The 23547-nt window shown below is 48.6% G+C and overlaps 1 protein-coding gene across 1 annotated transcript in view; it reads right to left on the bottom strand.

Annotated features, from left to right (window-relative positions):
• Positions 1-20420, bottom strand: part of LOC132583312 (carbonic anhydrase 4-like) — a 32958-nt gene extending 12538 nt beyond the window's left edge. Inside the window, exons 1-3 of the mRNA XM_060254975.1 lie at positions 20351-20420; positions 17939-18068; positions 2236-2312 (exon numbers count right to left, since the gene is read on the bottom strand). Of these exons, the coding sequence (XP_060110958.1) occupies positions 2236-2312; positions 17939-18068; positions 20351-20420 (277 nt within the window). The remainder of the gene's footprint in view (positions 1-2235; positions 2313-17938; positions 18069-20350) is intronic.
• Positions 20421-23547: the final 3127 nt, after the last annotated feature.

Raw genomic sequence — 23547 nt, 5'->3', positions numbered from 1 at the left:
GGTGGATGACGAAGAAGAATACGAGGTGCGCCAGATCCTGGACTCCCGGTACCATCGTGGAGGCCTCCAGTACCTGGTGGACTGGGAGGGATACGGCCCAGAAGACCGGTCTTGGGAGCCCGAGGACAATCTTCATGCCCCGGACTTGGTGCACCGGTTCCACAACGACCACCCCGACCTTCCAGGTCCCTCGACGGCGGGGGGGCCTGGGGGGGGGGATAGTGTCATGGGTGCTGGGGACCCTTCAGAGGAAGTTGAGTCTGATGACGAAACTGTGCCCCTGCCACCTGCACCAGTGCCCCTGCCTCCTGCTGGAGAAGATCCCAGCCCCCCTGCCTCGCCCTCTCGGGTGGCTCGTGTGCGTGACCGCCTCCGGCAGGACCTCAGGGATCGGAGGAGGGCGGCACGCTCACAAGCAAGACGCTCCCTGAGCCCTGAGTTCTGAGAGGATTCTGGCCCTTCTAAGAGCAAGGATGCTTGAGTGGTAACAGGATCCTGGCTGCCTCCCTGAGCCAGCAATTAGCCCAAACGGGCAACAGCCAGCAGAGGGCTATATAGCTGTGGGCTTTGGGAGGAGGCTTTGTGGAAGCAACTAGTCATCTCCCTGACATTCTAGCATCCACTCCGGCTTGACTTTGGTTCCTGACTCCCTGACTTTGGCTTTGGACTTCTGGACTCCCTGACTTCGGCTTCTGGACCTCAGACCTGCGATACTTCTACAGTGATTCGGATTTGGCGCCTCGGACCCTCCTGCTTACTGGCTACAGACCTCGGACTGCCTCTGGACTTTGCCTGACCCGGCCCCAGCCGTGACAGGTTTCTCAAGAACAAGTCATGCCAGACTAACCTGATCTCCTTTTTTTGAGAAAGTTACTACCTTGCTGGATCAGGGGAATGCTGTAGACATAGTTTATCTTGATATCAGTTAGACTTTTGGTAAGGTTCCACATACTATTCTTGTTGACAAGTTGGTAAAGTGTAGTTTGGATCCTGTTACTGTGAGGTGGATCTGTAACTGGTTGACAGATTGCACCCAAAGAGCACTTGTGAATGGTTCTTCATCCTCTTGGAGAGGAGTGACAAGTGGAGTCCCTCAAGGATCTGTCATGGGACCCGTTTTGTTGAACATCTTTATAAATCATTTGGATGAAGGAATAGAGGGAATGCTTATTAAATTTGCAGATGATACTAAATTGGGAGGCACCACAAATACAATAGAAGACAGAGACAGGATACAGGATGATCTTGACAGGCTCGAAAACTGGGCTAAGACAAATAAAATGAATTGTAGTGAGAATAAATAAAATTCTGCATTTAAGTTGGAAAAATCCAATGCATAATTATAGGTTGGGGAACACTTGTCTTAGCACTAGTATGTGTGAAAAGGATCTAGGGGTCTTAGTAGATCATACACTGAGCATGAAACTGCAGTGTGATGCAGTAGCTAAAAAGGCAAATTTAATTTTGGGCTGTATCAACAGAAGTATAGTGTCTAGATCATGTGAAGTGATGGTATCAGTGTACTCTGCTCTGTTTAGATCTCACCTAGTATTGTGTTCAGTTTTGGGCATCACAATTTAAGAAAGATACAGACAAGCTGGAATATGTCCAGAGGAGGGCAACAAAAATGGTGAAGGGTCTAGAAACCAAGTCCTATGAGGAAAGGCTGAAGGAACTGGGCATGGTTAGCCTCGAGAGGAGACAATTGAGAGGTAATATGATCACCATCTTCAAATAATTGAAGGGCCGTCATATAGAGGATGGTGCAGAATTGTTTTTTGTTGCCCCAGAAGGTCAGACCAGAACCAACAGGTTGAAATTAAAACAAAAAGAGTTTTTGGCTAAACATCAGGAAGGACTTCTTGACAATTAGAGTAGTTCCTCAGTGGAACAGGCTTCCTCAGGAGGTGGTGGGCTCTCCTTCCTTGGAGGTTTTTAAACAGAGGCTAGATGGCTATCTGACAACAATGCTGATCCTGTAAGAAGGCGGTCAGGAAAGTGTGTGTGTGTGGGGGGTGGAATTTGTAAAGTTCCTGCATTGTGCAGGGGTGTTTCACAAGATGACCCTGAAGATCCCATCTAACTCTATGATTCTATGAATTATAAAAGGCTGTTGCCCCCTCAACTGGATTGATGTGGGATGAGGAGGGGCCATACAATCCCAACAACTTCATCATGCCCTCGACACACCATGAAACTCTGACAGCTAGGTGTATGCACACACAGTAGCGTTACCTTCCACAGCTGCGTAGCACGTCCCTGAAAACAGAAGAACCATGGTGAAGATGACTTGTACTCCTGTACGAGTCATGCTAGGGAGAAAGAAGCAAGAAAAGGTATTAAATGACACACATCTTGAACTAGTGTGTTTACTAGACTAATTTCCAGGGCTTTTTTGTAGTAGGAATTCCTTTGCATAATAGGCCACACACCCCTGATGAAGCCAATCCTCCTGGAGCTTACAGGAGGCCCTGTAGTAAGAGCCCTGTAAGCTCTTGGAGGATTGGCTATATCAGGGTGTATGGCCTAATATGCAAAGGAGTTCCTCCTATTAAAAAAAGCCCTGCTCATTTCATACATCTGGGATAGAGTTGCCAAGTCTCCAGTGGCCTCCAGCAGGGGACTTTTTTCCCGTGATGATGTCACTCGCAAGTGATGTCATCGTGCTGGTGACTTCATGCACCGTCTGCTCTAGAAGCTTCCAGAAAAACTGGGTTTTCCCAGATGCTCTAGCAATTTGGGAGAGATAGTTTTCTTCCCAAATTGCTAGAGTGTCTGGGAAAACCATAGAATTTCCCCAGAAGCTCATAGAGTGGACGGCATGCAACGTTGCTGGCACAATGACATCACTTGTGAGTGACGTTATTGTGCCAGCGACATTGGGAGGGGATCCCCCCACCAGCCCAACGAGGGCCGGTGGGTTGGGAACCTACTGAGCAGGAGAACCCCCGCCTCTCCCAAGAGCTTGGCAACCCTAGTCTGGGTCCCTAACCCAAGGGCACCTTTTCCGGCACCCACCAAGTGTTTTTAGAAAGCGGGCAGGGCCAAGTGGCGCTCTTACTCAGTAGGGCTTCTGATTGAGTGCTGGAGACAGGGCTTTTTTGCTAGAAAAAGCCCAGCAGGAGCTCATTTGCATATTATGCCACACCCCCTGATGTCACCATTGGTAGAAAAAGCCCAACAGGAACTCATTTGTATATTAGGCCACACACCTGACACCAAGTCAGTTGGAACTGTGTTCCTGCTCAAAAAAAGCCCTGGCTGGAGATCTGAGTGGCTGTGCAGATTAAAATGATGTAATTTTAGTTGCAGTTGCCATCACAGTGTTGGTTCTGTTCTCTTTCTCTCTCACACACGCCTCTTTCCAAGTATATTTTAAAAAAATTATTGCTTTTGCCCTCTACTCTTGGGCTTTCTCTCTCTCTCTGTCTCCCCCTTCAATTGCAGCCATTTTGTGGTTGTGCCCTCCACCCTGCCTCAGAATTCCAGAGGCGCCCGTAGACTCAGGAAGTGTGGGGATCCTTGGCTTTAATGGGGAGGCGACTCCCTTTCTTCAACTCTGTCATCTCAGTGTGACGCAGATGATAATATTGGTTCGGTAAGTACAAATATTGAGGAATGACCACATCTCAGGTCTACTGTAACATCAATCTTTTCTGTTTGATGTTCCTCAAGATAACATTTTTAAATGATAAAGATTTCTCCCGTTCTCCCCTGATTATAAGATCTGGAAACTTCTTTGATACAGTGAGAGGAATCAAACAAGCTAACTTTTAAATAAAACTTCTTGGCTGTGTTGAGTCATGATGAGCGGAGTTTTACTGCAATGAGTTATAATCCACAGTGGTGTAAGACATGCAAAATAACATGCACAGAAAATGAAATAAAAAATAACGTTGAAACTTCACAGCTAATTAAAAGATTAAGCCTCATTGCCAAAAGCTACCCTGGACAGACAGGTCTTGTAAGTGGTTCAGGCTTTAGCAAGTTTGAGGAACATCAGAGGAGAGGGAAGGTGTGCTACACCTGTGGGGCAGCAACCAGCCAGTAACATTTTTCTTCCTGCCTGAAACTGGTGCCTGGAGGGAGGCGGACTGTACTGTTGGGGAAAGGCTACAGCTTAACTGACCAGCACAGGTTTTGAGTATTGAAGATCCTGGGTTTGATTCATGACATTTCCTGTTAACAGCCAGATGTGGCCAGGAAGGGTCCATATTAGGTTTGCAGCTCTGGGAATACCTGGAGGTTTTGGGGGTGGACCCTGCGGACAGCAGGGTTTGGGGAAGGGAGAGGCTTCAACAGGGTATGATGTCATAGAGTCCACCTTCCAAAACAGCCATTTTCTCCAGGGGACGTGATCTCTGTCGCCTGGAGATCAGTTATAATAGCAGGAAATCTCCAGCCACTACCTGGAGTTTGGCAACCCTAGCCCTAGAGAGCCACTGCCAGTCAGTCATATAGGACCCAACGGACCAGTGGTCTGATTCAGGCAATTTCATCTGGCTCTCTTCCATCCTGCTTGCAGCTAGCAATCCAAATGAGAGTTCCCTCCTGCCTCCTTCCATATGGCCGTGGGGGGAACAGTCAGCAGGGACCCCCCCCTTCTTCGAGGAGCAATTGCATTAGCTGTCCTTTGTGTTGGCTTTCAACTCCCGCGAGTTGCTTTTGCAGCCAATTTTGGGCAAAGCAGCAGCATTACAAATATGTGAATAAACCCAACAAACCCATTCATTAAATTAATTGGGTTCTATTGTTGTGTGTGCAAGAGAGAGAGGGAGAGGCGGCAACAGAGAGGGTTAACTGTGCTGAGACAGTTCTAAGCATGTTCAAAGCTGTTTGGAAGTTCCAGCTTTTCTGACAAAGGGAGCTTTGACTCTGGAAAGTTTATACACCCAAAATCAAGTCGGTCTCTAAGGGACCGCTGGACTCCAATCTTGCTGTTCCAATTTTCCTGTGATTGCTGGCATCCAAATTGAAGTTATGAGTAGGTCTTCCTCGCATGTCATGATTGCTTGCTCCTCATTTCCACCGTCTCGACATGCGCAGGGTGCCAACAAAAGTGATAAATGCCCCCAAATAGCAATCCACATGCCACTAGATGGAATGATGGCCATGCTTCTATTGCACCATTTCCAACCCAGAATTGTTGTATATAGAAAAGACAGATCTTCCAAAGTGACCTAAACAGAAGCCCAGAACACAGCTCTAGAATCTCTAGAAGAAAAAACACATGCCTGGGCTACAGGTTCTAGAACATGCGAACAATGCATAATTAACTGATGGAACTCAATGCCACTAGATGGAATGATGGCCAGCGGTTTAGATGGCTTTAAAAATTGATTAGACCTATTAACGGAGACGTCTATCGGTGGAAGTTAGCTCCGGTAGCTCTGCAGGGCCTCCATGGTCAGAGGCAGTTTACCTCTGAACACCAAATGAGGAAGGGCAGATAACAGGAGACAATCAGCCGTGCCTTGATTGACAGTGCCCAAAAGTCACTGGCCAGCCATTGGACTAGCCATATTCTTAGTGATGAGTGGCATGTCTCTGAGCATGTGCAAAATGCATGTTTAAATCCCTGAAAATAACCAGATCACACCCCACTTTGGGATTAGAATGCAGGGCTTTTCACACCAACAGGATTATGAGAAATTAACAGCTGGAGCAAAAGTAACCTTTCTGGGCACCTCCTCAGCTCCCCAACTTCTTCCCACCCTGGGTCTGGGTGCCCCCTAGAGGCAAAATGTGCCCTCTCCAATCCCAGCCAGCCAGCCTCTCTGATTCCTCCCCTCCAGGCCCCCAAATGGCTCACCTGTCAGATGTGCCTGTCCTTCTCCCTCCTGCTGGACAAGGTGACACTAGATGAGGGCTACAAAGCATCCTGGCGTCTTCTACATATATAGGCATCAAGGTCACCGCCCAGTCTGGCTGCTGGGGCGGGTGGAATTACCAGGGAAGGAAGGGTAGATTACAAGGGAGGAGGGGAAAAGGAGAAGAAGACACAGGCAGTTCAGAGAAAGGAGGAGGGAAGCAAGGAGAGAAAGGACCAGGGCTCAGAGAAAGCCCTGTGCCTCTGTGCCAGCCCTTGCAGGGAGTCGTTGAACAAGAGATGTGAGCAAACAGTTTCACAATTAGGAAATGACTCTCTCAGCCCTTGAACATGAGAAAGATCACGTTCAGGTTTCTCCAAGGCACTCCCGGCTGTGAGACATTCTAGGCTTCTGTTAGGACCATTAGATGCCACTGCTTGAGAGAGGGAAGGTTCAGGGTCCCGTCTTAAGTGTTCTAACAGCTTCCTCTGTCAGAACAGGCAAGAGTTTCTGGGCTTCTGTTTGGCTGCCCTTTTTTGGTTTTAATCATAACCCCACTCTTTCCTAGAGGGCCCAAGCACCTTTGCCTTCCCCCCCCCCCCATTGAAAAGGCTCCTGTGCTGCTAAATTGCCTGCTAAGGTTCTGCTTTCAATGCAGCTGTTAGGCACAGGAGCCCTGTGGAGGTGGTGAGCTGGCAACTGTTTCCCTTTTTGCCTGTTCTCCGTCTAGCTTTTTTTGTCTCCTGGGGCATATCTGAAAACTTCATCCCTCATGCAAAAAAAAAAAAAATCTGGGGGACTTGCTTCCATACCTACAGTGAGTTGCCAAATGCCCCCCCCCCCCGGAAAGAAAGAAAGAAAGAAAGAAGGCTGTGCCCCTTCTGTGTCTTTGAACATTGGCTTTAATCTGCAGAGATCAGTGGGTGACGTTTGTCACAGAATTACTATCTCAGATCTGCAGATCAAAGTGCTGACAGACGTTAAGGCAGGAGGAGCTATGAAATATTGGCAACCTGATATCAAACTCTGCCCTCCCCTCCCCCTTAGGCAGGGTGGCAAGGACTACTAACTGCCTGGAAGCAAATAGGGTTGCCAGCCTCGAGGTGGGGCCTGGAGATCTGCTTTTGCAGCTGATCTCCAGCTGGCAGAGATCAGCTCCCCTGGAGAAAATGGCTGCTTTGAAGGATGGACTGTATGGCCTTGTACCATGCTGAGGCCCCTCCCCTCCCCAAACCCCGCCCTCTCCCAGATCCACCCCCAAAGTCTCCAGGTATTTTCCAGCACAGACCTGGCAACCCTAGCAGCCAAGCTCTGAGGAGTATTCAGACTAAAAGTGAATGGATGCCTTTTGCAGCCTCAGTCCCACTGGTGGGTTGCCACTTTGTCATCATCATGATAAACCTCTTTTCCTATTTTCAAATTAAGGGGGACTGGCTGGGTCAGGCATGCGGATAGACATCAGCTTGACCCAGCGCCCCCTCCCCAAGCCTCTCATTTCCTATCAACTCTACTGTTCAGACTCTCTCTCTCATACGTGTGGATTGAGCTCTGGCATTGCCAACCTTCAGGTGAGACCTGGAGATCTCCCAGAATTATAACTGATCTCCAAAAGTATCCCTGGGAGAAAATGGCTCCTTTGGAGGATGGACAGTATAGTATGATGTACTATATAGTATGTTATAGTATGATGAGAGCTTTTGTTGCAAAAACAAAATACAGCTTTTAAAAAAAGTGTTATAATTGGGAGGGGGGGAGATAAATCCAGAGAAATTGTTATTTTTAAAAATGTTTGTAATGTTTGTAATATTGGGACATAATGTAGCCAGAGAACAGTTAAGGTGACAACTCCTAAACCTACAGAAAAGTACTTATCCTGCTGCTTTAAACAACAGCAAACGAAATATTAGAGTGCTCTTTTTTTTGTCGGCGTGATATTTATAATGTTAACTTATTTGTTAAATTCTTATTCTTCAACAAAAGCAATTTGCTATGCAATATTTTGCAGAGTCCTTTTGACACTTGCAGAAAAGAGGGGAAAAGTCCAGAACCTTCTGCAATTAAAGTTTGTTTGTCAGGTTTAATTGTTTTATCACCTTCAGCTCCTGTACGGAGAATGCCTTCGCCACAGCAGACTGACATCACTGACTCTTGTAACGGGATCTGCATGTTCTCAAAGTTCTTCAGAGCTGAGCAGACTGTGGCATAACAGGTCACGGAGGATGGAATTACTGGAAGGAATCCAACTCTTTTTATTTGAACTGATTTGGGGGGAATAAAGAGGACAGAATCCTCCCTGCGATGGTAACATGCAGGCTTCGTTTTAGGCATCAGCTCACAGGAGCAGAGCTCCAAAACCTCTAAATTTTATTGTGCTCTTTCTTTCTTACTCCCCCTTCCAAATAATTGCTTCTAGGCTCCATTGTTCAAACCCCCTGTGAGAATTTTGCTGAACTCTAGGATTTGACAAACTTTCTAATATTTCCCCCCACAAAAAAATGGGAAAATAACCAAAACATATAAACAGACAGATGCCGCTGTAGCCACATAGGAGAAAGTAATTTTAAAAGTATGATGAGAGAAAAGTATATTATGACAATTATAATTCAAGAAGCATTTTAAGGTAGATGCTGAGCTGATGGTGATGGCAGGGGTTTGTGGCATATGCAAATGAGTTGTGCTAATGAGCTCTGACACCTCTTTTTCTACAAAATGACCCCTGGTAACATGCATCATCTGCGGTTAGCCCAACAGATCTTGTGAGTGCCATAAAAAAACCCCTCTGCATTGTTTGCTGTACAGGTTGCTGGATGTGTCAGCTGCAGCCCAGGCCCTCAGCTCTCTGAAAGGTTTCTGGGAGGGATGGCAATATGATAGGCTTCAAGAGATTACCCATAACTTGGCATGGAAGCAGGGCTGGAGTCAGGATCCCCTGGGGTGGAGCATCTGCCAGGCCAGGGCCCACTGCCACTTATGCAGGGTTGCCAACCCCCAGTTGGGGGCAGGGGAATCCCCTGGTTTGGAAGCCCTCCCCCCACTTCAGGGTTATCAGAAGAGGGGGTTGAATATCTGCTGGGCACTGCATTCTACCCTATGGACACTGGGAAAAATACTCCTCTCTTTATTTGAGAAGTACACTTTTAGACAAGAAAAGGAAGAGACAGCATAGAGTACTAACTTACTAGCTAAGAATGGAAGCAGATTGGAAGAGGGTAGGGTTGCCCAGTCTGACTCAAGGAATATCTGGGTACTTTGGGAGTGGAGCCAGGAGCAAAAGTGTGACAAGCACGACTGAACTCCAAAGGGAGTTCTGGACATCACATTTAAAGGGACCATGCACCTTTTAAACGCCTTCCCTTCATTTCGAAATAATGAAGGATAAGGGCACCTTCTTTTGGGGCTCATAGAATTGGACCCCCTGGTTCAATCTTTTTGAAACTTGGGGGTTGTTTTGAGGAGAGGCACCAGATGCTATGCTGAAAATTTGGTGCATCTACCTCAAAAAACAGGGGCCCCCAGAGCCCCAAATACTCACCGATTGATTCTCCATTATACCCTATGGGGACCCCCGATGTTTTCTGATAACCCTGAAGCGGGGGAGGACCTCCAAACTGGGGAATCCCCTGCCCCCAACTGAGGACTGTCAACCCTACCAGAGGGCCAACTGCCTCACAGTTCCAAGAGAGGACAGCATGTTGCGCCTCTTGGTGTGTGCCAAGAGAAGAGCTTCATGTGAGAAAGTGAGTGGAAGGCCGTTGTTCCCTAAGAACACACAATCTACACTTCAAAGGGGGACAATGGAAGAATAGTCAACACAGGAAGGAAAGGTCAGTGTGACTATCTAGCTGTCTACTCTGTTGCCACAGCATCTGGAGGCAGGGAACAGCGCCTTCACCTCCAACCAGGAGTCATTTTGTAGAAAAAGAGGTGCCAGAGCTCATTAGCACAACTCATTTGCATATGCCACAAACCCCTGACGTGTACTAAATTATATCAGCTCAGCATTTACCTTAAAATGCTTCTTGAATTAGAATTGTCATAATAAAACCTGACTCCCATTATACTTTTAAAATTACTTTCTCCTATGTGGCTACAGTGACATGAGGAAAATTTCCATCTGCCTGTTTTATGTTTTGGTTATTTTCCCATTTTTTTGTGAGGAAAAATATTATACAGTTTGTCAAATTTTAGAGTTCAGCAAAATTTGCCCAGGGGGGTTGAACAATGGAGGCCAGAAGCAAGTATTTGGGGGAGGGGACAAGAAAGAAAGAACACAATCAAATTTAGAGGTTCTGGAGCTCTGCTCCTGTGAGCTCCTGCCAAAAATGAGGCCTGCTTCTTCCAACACCCCCTCTCGATGTCTCATGAATCCACTCACGAGGTTCATCTTCATTCTCAGAACTTCAAACTGTTCTCTTCGGAGTGGCTAGAAGAGCACATCTGCAGCCATCTGCTTCGTTGGACAGTGGATCAGCTTGACCGCTCCTTCCTGCCACAGATGTCTCACCAGGTGGTATTTCTCGTCAATGTGCACTTGGTACGCTGACTCACATCTTTCTGGGAAATGTGAATGCAACTTTCGTTGCCTTCAAACCCCGTGACAGGCTTTGATATATCTAGGCCCATGTCTTTCAGTAGCTGAAGCAGCCAACGTCTCTCTTGACCGCCTAGCGTTGCAGACATATATTCTGCTTCAGCGGTGGAGTCAGTAACTATATTTTGCTTCTTGCTTGACCAGTGTATAGGTCCTCCACCAAAAAAAGCTATATTGCCACTGGTAGACGTTCTATCTGTTAAGTCTCCCGCCCAGTCTGCATCCACAGAGGTAACTAGCTTAGGGCGGTCCTAGACTGTCTGGCACCCTAGGCAAGGCTAACTTCTGGTGCTCCCCCTGCACTGATGATGTCACCAAGTCACATGAGGAAAAGAAAGGTCCCCTGTGCAAGCACCAGTCGTTTCTGACTCTGGGGTGACGTTGCTTTCACAATGTTTTCATGGCAGACTTTTTACAGGGTGGTTTGTCATTGCCTTCCCCAGCCATCTACACTTCCCCCTAGCAAGCTGGGGACTCATTTTACCGACTTCGGAAGGATGGAAGGCTGAGTCAACCTTGAGCCGGCTACCTGAAAACCCAGCTTCCATCGGGGATCGAACTCAGGTTGTGAGCAGAGCTTAAGACTGCAGTATTGCAGCTTTAACACTCTGTGCCACGGGGACACCCAATTTGGCACCCCCCAGAAGGCCAGCGCCCTAGGCAATTGCCTAGTTTGCCTAGTGGCAGGGCTGGCCCTGGACATTAGCAAACAATTTATGTCGGCTGGGAGGGGCATCGTTTTCCAAAGGGTCTTCTAGCAATTGGGACCTCAAGGAAAACCGCAGCTGTACATGGCATTCCACAGTTATTATTTTTTTTCCAATTAAAGTATCTTTATTGGAAAAAAATCAGAAAATGCAAGGAAAGGCATAAAAATAAGATAAAATATCCATCAAAACTAGATACAAAATGAACTAGACATAAGATTACCCAAACCAGAATTTGCCTAGTTCTTTTAGAATTTCATCCCGTGCAGTCAAATATTCCAGTATAGGGAACCAAAGAGTTTCAAAACTGAATGTGGGAATATGAGATTCTACTTCAGAGAGGCTGTCAGTTATCTTAGCCATAACATATAGGCTCCTTCGCTTTTTAACTGAATGTGTGGGCTTGATTGGCTTTTCCACTGTGTGGCTATTACACTTTTCACAGCATATAGAAGGATGGAAACAACCTTTGGAGAAGTTTAATCAATCCAACCATTCACAAAAATAAGTTCTGGTGGAAGCTGGACATTAATACCTGTTATGCAGTGTATGCGTTGTGAGATATCTAGCCAGAAAGCTGTATCAGTGGCCCCTCTATCCAACAATGAAGATAAGAGCCTAATTCTCCACAGGCCCTCCAGCAAGAAGAGGAGACTGTTCTGGGAAGGTAAACCATCTTCTGTGGGGTCAAATACCAAAAAGGCGAGATTTTGAAGCTTTGCATTCCACAAAGTTATTGCGAAGGGCCACATTCTAACCGGTGATGAAGTTTTAAGCAAGGCTGGGACCAAACCATCAGCAGTGAACAGGACTGGCCCAGCCATTAGGCAAACTAGGTGATTGCCAAGGGTGCTGGCCTTCTGGGGGCGCCAAATTGGGCACCCCTCATGTGACTCGGTGAGGTTACCAGTGCAGGGGGCGGGGGTGCCAGAAGTTAGCTTTGCCTAGGGTGCCAGAAAGTCTAGAGCCAGCCCTGAGCACAGGCTCTTAAGTTTCTTGAACATTTTGCTAAGACTGACAGTCTATCTCAGGAATAAACTTCCAATGTGGAAAAGTATCTCATCAGATGGTCCGGCAATTCTGATGCGGGCATGTTTGATAAACTGAGATTTATTTCACATACACAAATGACTAAATCCCAGATGGAAATGAAGGTGAAACACATGGGTGTCTCTCATGAACTTGCAAAAAACATTTGAGAATTTTGTTTCCACAAAGAAGTTTTGGAACTCCACTCCGCCATGTTCTCCCCAGGGGAAAAAAAGCCCTGGAAATAACTATATCTGTCATGTTGGAAAATGGCAGCTATTGGAGAAAAAAAAATCCCAGAATTGCAATGTCTATCGCAAAAAGTTTTTAAAGCAATAGTGCCCCGAAACACACAAACAATAAAGTTTTCTGCACTTTTTTTTTTTTTTTTTGCGGAAGTCTATTGTGGACCCTGGACAAAACTAGCCAGGGCATAAAAAGTATAAAACACTGAATAGCATAAAATTATATTAATAAAAACTGTAATGTCCCCCTTTGGCTGTGTGTTCCTAGGTTAGAGAACCCACTCAGGCACCCATTCTCCAGTCTATTCAGCAGAGAAAAACTGGCTCAGAATATCAGCCATTTATTTGCAAGGAGACAACTCCAACAATCAGCAACTTTAGCTAACATACAAAAACGGAAACAGAAACAAGAACTCTGCCCAATAGGACCAAACTAAATCATATAGATATTAGGGAAGAGCAGACTATTCCATTACATACATGCATATATATACCACAAAAAAGCCTCCCTCCATTTTATCCTGACAACAATCTTGTTTGATGGGTTTGGCTGACAGAATGTAACTGGTCCAAGGTCACCCAGTGAGCTTCCATGGCAAAAGTGGGGATTCGAATCAGGGTCTTCCAGATGCTAGTGTGACACTCTTAATAGGTTTGCCGGCTCTGGATTGGGAGATTTGGAGGGAAAGCCTGAGGAGAGCAGGGCTTGGAGGAGAGTCAGCTTTAACAAGGCAGGACTTTTTTTTTTTTTTTTGAGCAGGAGCTCACAGGAACACAGTTCCGGCTGGCTTTGCATCAGAGGGTGTGGCCTAATATGCAAATGAGTCCCTGCTGTTTTTTTTTCTACAAAAAAGCCCTGTGTGAAATAATGGTGACATCATGGGTGTGGCCTAATATGAAAATGAGCTCCTGCTGGGCTTTTTCTACACAAAAGCTTTGCAATAGGGTATAATACCACAGAGTCCATATTCTCCAGGCAAACTGCTCTCTGTTGCCTGAAATTCACTTGCAGTCCTGGGAGATCTCCAGCAGCCATGACCCCTTTACCCTTTCTCTAGAAAGGGGAAGGAAGCTTTCGAGGGAGACCAGTCTAGAGGACATCCGGAAGGAGCCAGCATATTGTGACTCATGTAAAAGTTATGGATGCATTTGAGATATAGTCTTCATACCCCAATCGGAATATCCGACAAAGCTATCTTTTGTGGAACAGCCGATTCCAGCTTGCGGCCTCGTTATGGAAACGTGTGGGGTGCTTTGTGCAGGATTTGTTTCCACTCGCTTATTAAGAAAAGGGCTACGCCCCAAGGAGAAGTTTGCGAATGCATAGTGGACTCTGATGGAATGAAGATTTTTCTGCCACCTAGCATGGACCACTGACAAGTCCAGTTTAAATGAACTATTGTGTGTTCCACACTTTGTGAATGCTAAAGGATTTTATATCTACACTACTGAATTTATAGTACCATACAAATAATTTGTCAGTAAATATAGCCGAGGGTCAAATGTGGGGCAGGATAGGACGTCTCTGGAAGTGAATCAGCTTTGGAGATGAATCAGAATTTTCAAACTTGGCTGAGGCCATCGAATTCAGCTGTATTGGGGGAGAGACAGGGGATGTGAGCACAAGCTCATGGGTTCTTTAGAAAGGGGCGTGTGTGTTTTGAAGAGGGTCTGTTCATAGGGCAGGTATAGCAGAGCTGATGGGGCAGAGGGAACGAGAACGAGAGCAACCTTGAAGATGGGCTGCCAACAGGAAGGGGACAGCTGAACAAACCGCTGCTGCTGAACTGTTCATCTCAGACTAGAGGAAAAGTTTCTGGGTCACCGTGTATGACTTCCATGCCGTCTTGCGCCATCATGGCACCTGCCGGTTTGTTCTGTTAACATATTTCATCAGCTGGCCCATTCATGACCCATCCCATGAGATTACGAAATTTATCCTTTCCGATTCTTCCAGTCTTGAAAGTGGAGAAACCAGGTCAGCCGTATGCATGAACACCTGCAGTTGTCTTATGCTGTGCCTACCAAGGTCAGTGTTGTCTGCTCTGACTGGCAGAGGCTCTCCAGGGTCTCCGGCAGAGGTCTTTCACATCACCTGCTACCTTGTCCGGGGAAGCAGCCATGGCTTTGTGGCAGAGCCTCTGCTTTGCATGCAGAAAATCCCAGGTTCCACCCCCAGCATCTCTTTTTAACAGGGCTTTTTTTGTAGCAGGAACTCCTTTGCATATTTGGTCCCACACCTCTGATGTAGCCAGTCCTCCAAGATTAGTACAGTAGGCCCTGTACTAAGAGCCCTGTAAATTTATTAACAGACTTCTTACTGGAGATGCCAAGGACAAAACCTGGAGTCTTCTGCCTGCAAGCTAAGAAGTCTCAGGATCATAACATCAGAAAATGGAATGGGGCACAGTGAGCAGAGCTACTTATAGTTGGTGGGGAGTGATTAAGAAAGCAGAGTGGTATAAAGTTAGAATCCAATGGCAAAATAGTAAAATTAACAAACTGAAAGAACATTTGGTCTGGATAGCACACAAATGCTGGATAGCAATGTTCCACTGCTTCAGATCAACACAACTGCCCACCTGGATCTATCTTCAGAGTCTAAAGTTACCTAGCATCACCACTGCTCAAAAAATAGTTGCTGAGGACCAAACGTGCTCCATGAGGCACAGCATGGGTATCGTTGTCAACTCCCAGTAGGCAAATTTGTGGGTGGGGCCTAAGGAGGGCAGGGCTTGGGGAAAGGGGGGGACCTCCGCAGGGTATAACGCCACAGAGTCCATTTTCTCCACAGGAACTGATCTTCGCAGACTGGAAATTCATTGCAGTTCTAGGATATCTCCAGATATCCTAATATCAAATTTGATCATCTCCTCTCAGGAAGGCAATCAAATGCACTCAGCCACAAACAAGGAGTAGGAGGCTTTGTGTGGATGGAGGAATCTTTAGGTAAGTAGGAAAATATTACTTTGCAAGTTGTTAAAAAAGATGAAAACTCAACCCTAACAGCACAATCCAGAGGGGGGAGGGCTAAAAGTGCTCTGGGAGCAGACTTGCCACTATGTGGGCGCCAGAAGCATTTGCGCTGATGTACGACTGGCACCACCACGGTGAAGGGGAGTTACGTGAGCGGGGGCCCGCCCCAGCTCCGCTCTGACCGAGAGCAGCGGCACCTGAAGGCTGTGGGCAGAAGTGAGGTGGAGTGGGGCGCTCAGGCAGAGGAGGGGTGGAGTTGGGGGCGTGGCCAGGCTTAGGCGGCTTCCTGAGCAGTTTGGGCCCGAGAGGCGCAACGTTACACCTGCAAAAACAGCGGCGTGTCCCATAGGCACTCATTGAAACCAAAAACAAAGGTCGCCTTCGCGGCTGCGGAAGCTCACAAACCCCTTAGAGAGCGACATGATTGCCTCACCAATCCCCTCACGCCTTGGCCTGGCGAACCCCCTCCAGGGCACCCAATCGCTGTCCCCCCCCCCCAGAAATACTCTGGCCTCGCACAACTCAGTTGTTAGGGAGAGAAGCGCATGGTGGGAATTATGCCAGTGAGCTCCCTGCCGTACGGACTGAGAGCGAGGGACAGGCAGGCACGTTGGTGACGGGTTTTGCACTGCGCCATAGCTTTGACAGTATCTTTGACTTGCACGGGGGAGAGCAAGGTCTCTCCCCTGGGGCTAACTGCTCTTGTTTCCAGGCTCGTGGAGGCTCTGCATGCAAGTGAGTTTTGTCGCCCATGGCTGGGCAAGTTTCTCTGTGCACCCCCACTATTCTCCCTCTCCCCTCGCTCTTGGCTGCTTGGCGTGCGAGTGTCCCTGACACTTGAACCAGGCAGTTGGCTCTGGCAAGGGGCATTTGCTGAGCCCGCTCCCCTATGCTGTTGCCTGCCCTCTTCCTTTGGTCTGCCCTCTGCTGCATTCTCAACTCCTGGAAGGGCACAGGGTGTGTGTGGGGGGGGCAGCTGCCCTGATGTGGGGGGGGGGGTGTCAGAGACTGTCCCTTTAAGAGAGTGCCCAGCTGAAACGCAGTCTGTTCTTCCAGCTGCCGTCCCTGCAAGTGCTCTTGATCTCTGTCTCTGTTTTGGAGGTGGGACTCCAACACAGAGGCTTCCGCGTGTGTTGCTCCACCACCCACCCACCCCCACACTCCCTCAGCTGTTTCTGCCTGCTGCTCGGAATGGAGCCCTGCCCATGGCGAGACTGCCCAGCGCGCGCCAGGGAGACTGTTGCACTCTGTTCTGGAAAAATAAAGTCTGAGCTGTGCCCTCTGTTATCTCTCCTGCTTGGCATCTGCTGCAGGTTCCCGAGGCAACCCCCCCACCCTGTCAGTGGCCTCTCTGAGGGAATGCCTGGGAGGGTGGGCAGACTTAATTCTTGGGGGGGGGAATGGGCTATGAGCCGTCACGCTGCCCCCTGCGTGGCTGGACAGGGGAGTGGGGGTGCCCCTCGGACTGCCCAGACTGATAGCCTACCCAACCTCACAGGGCTGTTGTGCGCAGGGCACTAAGGGAGGGGGGCTGCTGAAGTGGATGCATGCCAGCGGCTTGCACTCTGAGTTCTGCAGTTCCCAGGGGAGGTGTTCCTTGCACATAGCAGGGGGCGGCAGCAGGGCAACACCAGGGGGGGAGGCTCCAGGTGGTGGTGTCTTTTGGACTTGGCCTGGCCACTCCCAGACACACATTCCAGCTGCTGTCTAGGACAGTGAACTCCTGCACTTGGGACTTCCTGTTTGTCCGCGCATGCCTCTGCCCGCCTGCCTGCCATTGGCAGAGTCTCTGACAGTGGGAGAGAGTGGGGGGATTGACGGCCTCTCAGGTGCGGGCTTTCCACCCCCTCGCCCGGTCACGTGCAACAGGCTGGCCAATCCCGTTGTCATGGGTGCTGGGGACCCTGCAGAGGAAGACGAGTCTGCCAAGGAAACTGTACCCCTGCCACCTGCACCAGTACCCCTGCCTCCTGCTGAAGAAGATCCCAGCCCCCCTGCCTCGCCCTCTCGGGTGGCTCGTGTGCGTGACCGCCTCCGTCAGGACCTCAGGGATCGGAGGAGGGCGGCACGCTCACAAGCAAGACGCTCCCTGAGTCCTGAGTGTTGAGAGGATTCTGGCCCTCCTAAGAGCAAGGATGCTTGAGTTGTAACAGGATCCTGGCTGCCTCCCAGAGCCAGCAATTAGCCCAAATGGGCAACAGCCAGCAGAGGGCTATATAGCTGTGGGCTTTGGGAGGAGGCTTTGTGGAAGCAACTAGTCATCTCACTGACGTTCTAGCATCCACTCCGGCTTGACTTTGGTTCCTGAATTCCTGACTTTGGCTTCTGACTTCTGGACTCCCTGACCTCGGCTTCTGGACCTCGGACCTGCGATACTTGCACAGCGATTTGGATTTGGCACCTCGGACACTCCTGCTTGCTGGCTACAGACCTCGGACTGCCTCTGGACTTTGCCTGACCCGGCCCCAGCCGTGACACCCGTGGCCCTGCGTGAGCCTGCGCCTCCTCCACCCTCACCTTGGCAGCAGGCCAATGGCATGCGCCTGGGCTGAATCACCATGGCAACAGGTTCTCTCTCACTCATCGGGCCGCTCTTCCCCCTCCAAGCGTGGCATGCCGTCTCCCTTTGGGAGCCGAATGTGGCCGCCGACACTAGTTCTGCACTTGAGCGCAGCTACATGGCGGTTCTCTGGATTGGGCTGCCCGTTACCTATTGAGTACGGAGTAAGCTAATTGTCCTCCTAGTGTTTGGACTTTACAGTCTCCTAGAAGAGGTCAATTTAGGTTGAGAGGGTGTTGTATATTTGGATAGAATTGTATCTAGTATATGGAGTTCTTGCCTGGCTCATTGGAGCCTATAGGACTGAGCTTGGGGACTCTGGAACAATGGGCAGTAGGATCGAAATCCCTGCTGCCCTGCTCCAGTCACAAGCCCCCAGCTGGTTTGAATGACCCAATCGCATGCTAGCTCGGGTACTTTGTGTGCATAAATAGTTGGCCCTGTTGGCCCAGTTTCCAGTCTTTTTGCTTAGCCTATACTATGCTGAAATCAGTAAAGAGCTGACGTTTCACTACCACCTTGCCTCATTTATGTGTGGAATCCACTATATTACAGAGGGGGAATGCAATCCTCCTTTCCCCAGCTGAGTCTTCACAGACTCCCAGTTTGTTGTTTCCAATAGTAAAGCTGGTGGGTGGCCTTCTGTCAGTAACTCTTGTAGCAGAACGAGGCCATCCACTAAGAATAGGGAGGTTTCTAGTTAAGAAATACCAAGCTACCCAATGGAGAAACTGCTGTAAAGTGCAAAGGTAAGACAATACTTCAAAAATAATCTCAGGAGTCAATGTTGGTCCCCACTTCAAAAAAATAATTGAGAACTGGTTGCATGCCCTGACATGGAGAAACTGAGTGATGGTATCAGCAGCAGGATTTTATGGGAACAGATGTCATGGGAGTGCTGCCTAGTGGGCAAAGGGAAGCCTGTCCTCCTGCCACTCAAGATCCAGGAAGAAATCCTGGTAGGGAATAGGGAAACCAAGGTTTCCGCCCCAGTTCTCTCAATCTGGTTGTGATTTTGTTTTCTTCCTTTCTTTTTTTGTGTGTGAGTAAGCTGAAGAGCCCTGAGGCAAAGAGAGAAGCAACTGAAAGTGTTGCCTTTGTGGCCTTCCTGTGCAGCAACTCGGAGGTGGAAATCCGTTTAGTCACTCTTCCTCTTGCCAAGTTTGAACTTCATCTGATGAAGAAACAAATACAGGTAGCTGCCAATCTGCTTTGACAAGAGAAAAAGCACCCTCAGAGAACATCTTATGCAACCTCTGCTACTTGCTGAGAAAACATCTTTCTGACTTCTGAAGTGGTTTGGGCCTTGAGGCGCCAACGGTGGCCATGCTAGAGTTGGCCATGAGGCCCCCAATGTGTTGGTGAAGAAATAAGATCCTGCCTGACTGTGCCCTGAGACTCATGTGAAGGGGAGAGTTATATTTGCCTGTGGGTGACATCTAATGTGCTTAGGCCCCTGTCAAACTGACATTTCTGGGATTTCAAGTCCTTTCATGATGGTCCTATGTAGACACAGCTCTTATGCAAACATTACATCTAGTGGGCCCGTGAGAGGAACACGTGTACCTGATGAGCAAGATCCGGCTCTTCCACTGCCACAGCCTCTAAGTTTATCCAAAGTGCTCCACATAGGATAAAGACTGGAAAGAGGATCTTCGGGCTTGGTCCCATGTTTTATGCTTAGCCAATACTTCTTGAGATTGTCAACTCGATAAACTTGACAGAGAGGTATCTCTGTGGAAAGTGGATGCTTTGTTGTGCTTGCTCTCCCTTGGGGACAATCTCCCTTCCTCTCCCAATATATCTACACTCAGCTGAGATGGGTGCCAAGGTGATAGGATCACCATCTTCAAGTACTGTCATATAGAGGATGGTGTGGAGTTTTTTCTGTGGCCCAGAAAGTTGGACCAGAACCAACAAGTTGAAATTAAATCAGGAGAGTTTCTGGCTAAACATTAGGAAGAACACCCTGACAGAGCAGTTCCTCAGTGGAACAGGCTTCCTTGGGAGGTGGTGGGCTCTCCTTCTTTGGAGGTTTTTAATCAGAGGCCAAATGGCCATCTATCAGCAGTGGTGATTCTGTGAATCTAGGCAGATCATGGGAAGGAGGACAGGAAGGGTTGCACCAGTGCTTACTTCTCATGGCCCTTACATGTCCCAGGAACTGCTGTTTGCCATTTTGGGTCAGGCAGCTATTTTTCTCCAGGTCAGTCTGAACAGGGGTTCTGGAGATTTTTTTACCATCTTTGGGGCATGGAGCAGGTATACTGGGATAGGTATCACTGGGGGAGGTATCTGTGAAGTTCCTGCATTGAGCAGAGGGTTGGATTAGATGAGCCTGGAGGTCCCTTCCAATTCTATGATTCTTTGAATATGTTTTGTACTGAAGGTCTTTATACTGTGTCCTCAGCTCTCTGTTTACTGTCCCTTACAGAGCAGGTAAGTGGGCGATGCCTCCACCTCCACCTGAGACCAGGTCTCCAAGAGATTGGCTAGTTCCATGTTTCCCAACCTGAAAAGTGGGTCACAGCTGCAGGATTGCCAGCTGTAGGTTAAGAAATCCCTGGATATTTGGGGGTGGAGCCTGGGAAGGGCAGTGGGAGGGCCCCAGCAGGTCCCAGAGGCCACCCAGCAAAGCAAGCATTTTCTCCAGGGGGACTGATGGCTGTCTGGAAAGAAACTGTAATGCTGGGAGAAATCCAAGCCCTGCCTGGGGGCTGATATCAACAATGATAAAATACCATGATGAACCAAACTAACATATATTTGTATTTATAATTACAAACACCTTATATTTGTTAGACCCGGCTGAATTGGCACATTACCAGCCGGTCTCGAATTTACCCTTTTTGGGTAAAATTATTGAGAGGGCAGTAGCGCTACAGTTACAGAGCTTTCTGGATGACGCTTCCGTCCTAGACCCTCACCAGTCCAGCTTCCGCCCAGGTCACGGAATGGAGACAGTGCTGGTCGCCCTGGTGGATGACCTCCAGCGGCATCTGGATTGAGGCGGCTCGGCGGTACTGATGTTGTTGGACCTATCGGCAGCGTTCGATACGGTCGACCATCGGTTGCTGACCTGCCGTCTCACTGGCGCAGGGATTCAGGGGTTGGCCTTGCAATGGCTTTCCTCCTTCCTTGATGGTCGGGGACAAAGGGTGGCGATTGGGGGTGAACTGTCCCGGAGGCACGCGTTTGACTGCGGGGTGCTTCAAGGGGTGGTGTTCTCTCGATGTTGTTCAACATCTACATGCACCCCCTTAACCAGAGTGCCTGGAGGTATGGGTTGGGTTGTCACCAGTACGCTGATGACACCCAGCTCTATCTACTGATGGACGGCCGGCCTGACTGTGTCCCAGAAAATCTGGACCTGGTGCTACAAGCTGTGGCCGGATGGCTTAGGTTGAGCAGATTGAAGCTCAATCCAGCGAAGACAGAGGTCCTTCGCTTAAGTTGTGGCGGTCTGGGAAGGGAAATTCCCCTACTGGCTTTTGACGGTGCGCCACTGGCAATGGCGCACAAGGTCAAGATCTTGGGGGTGCTACTGGAGCCTGCCTTGACAATGGAGGCCCAGATAGTAGCCACTGCTAAATCTGCGTTCTTCCATCTTAGATGGGGAAGGCAGTTGGTCCCCTTCCTGGAGCATGGCGACCTGGCAACAGTGATCCATGCAATGGTCACCTCAAGGCTGGACTACTGTAATGCCCTCTACATGGGGCTGCCTTTGTGCCAAACCCAAAAGCTGCAGCTAGTGCAGAACGCGGCCGCCCAGCTGTTATTGGGACTCCCCAGGTGGGAGCACATTCAGCCGGGACTGCGGGAACTGCACTGGCTGCCAATAGTATACCAGATTTGTTACAAGGTGCTGGTTATTACCTTTAAAGTCCTATATGGCCTAGGACCTGTCTACCTTAGGGACCATCTCTCCCCACATGTTCCCCAGAGAGTACTTAGATCGGGATCACAAAATCTATTTGTAATCCCCGGGCTGAAGGAGGCCCGATTGAAATCAACGAGAGACAGGGCCTTCTCAATTGCAGCCCCCTGCTGGTGGAACCAACTGCCAGATGAAGTGAAGGCCTTGTGGAACCTTGTGCAGTTCTGCAGGGCCTGCAAGACTGTCCTCTTCCAGCTGGCATTCAATTGACTCGGCACTGGTATTTAAGAGAAGTGGAAGAAAAGCTGTAGCCACCAGAATAGCACCCACTCAATATTCTGTTTTAACTGTTTTAATCATTGTATATCTATTTTATTATTGAATGTGTAATTTTAATGCTCATTAATTTAATTGTTTGTGGGATTTTATGTCGTGAGCCGCCCTGAGGCTGCTTCGGCGGGGAGGGTGGGATATAAATAAATAAATAAATAAAAATTCCAACATACATTCAAGAACAAACTTCTTATAAATATATAATTCACAATCCTAAAGTTCATGAAGGTGTAAAGAATTCAATCCCAAAGTTCATGAAAGTCAGTCCAAACTCCAAACTTGACAGGCGGAAAGTGCTTGTAATAGAGCAGGGGGTGGCCAAACTACGGCTTTTTCACATATATTATGTGGCTCTCGAAGCCTTCACCGCCCCATCAGCTGGCTTGGAAAAAGCATTTATCTCATAAATCACTTTTCCAAGCCAAACCAGCCAGCAGCTGGGAGAATGCATTTAAAGTGGCTTTCTTTCCATCTCCATCTCCCCCATCTATTTGCTTTCCTTCCTTCCATCCTGTCTTGCAGCGCTCAAATATCTGATGTTTACTCTATGTGGCTCCTACATTAAGCAAGTTTGGCCATCCCTGGAATAAAAAGTACTTGCAGTAAAAAGTGCTTGTAGTGCTGATTTGTCTTCTCTTCATATGGGTTGGGAGCCTGGGGGTTGGCAGCCATGCTCACAGGGCAGGCCTCCCTCCTTAACGGCCACTCCTGCCTTTCCTTGCCTCTTCACCAGCCTCTCCTGTGCTCATCTCCCCCTCACTCTTTGTGACAGGTAATGAGGGAGGAAAAGTCCTCTGGCAACTAGTAACTTCACTGTAGTATCAGAAAGAAGAGAGGTGGGAGCTGTTCAGCATGCCGCGGAAATAGCAAAGGAGGATAGAAAGAGGTGTGTGGGCTTTGTCTGGGTGCTGCTCCTTCAGCAGCCAAACCCCTCGCTCAGCCTCCTATGGTTCCTGACTGCCTCCTAACTGTTGTGGGAGGTGTCCTGTCTGTCCCAAGCTTCCCCCCTCCGCCTCACCCTCTTCATTGTCATCCATCATTTTGGTGTATTTCCTCAAACCAGCACCCCTCAAATGGCCTCCTTAAACTCCAGCTCCTGACCATCTGCACAGAGGAGGAGATGAACTCCCAACTTGAGACAGGTTCATAGTGGGGGCCGTTGTGCCTTTTGTGTGATGTCTGTTGGTTTCTCAATAAAAAAAATGACTGATTGGGTACTATAGAACAGGGGTGGCCAACGGTAGCTCTCCAGATGTTTTTTGCCTACAACTCCCATCAGCCCCGGCCATGCTGCCTGGGGCTGATGGGAGCTGTACATCTGGAGAGCTACCATTGGCCACCCCTGCTATAGAAAATGGAGTGCTGGAGCAGATGGGTGCCAAGGTCAGAGTCTGCCTAGAGCACCGCCCCCCCCCCCCC

This window comes from Heteronotia binoei, chromosome 15, assembly GCF_032191835.1.
Source record: "Heteronotia binoei isolate CCM8104 ecotype False Entrance Well chromosome 15, APGP_CSIRO_Hbin_v1, whole genome shotgun sequence".
Lineage (NCBI taxonomy): Eukaryota > Metazoa > Chordata > Lepidosauria > Squamata > Gekkonidae > Heteronotia > Heteronotia binoei.
The sequence above is the reverse complement of the archived record's forward strand: the minus strand, read 5'-3'. Positions and strand labels throughout refer to the sequence as shown.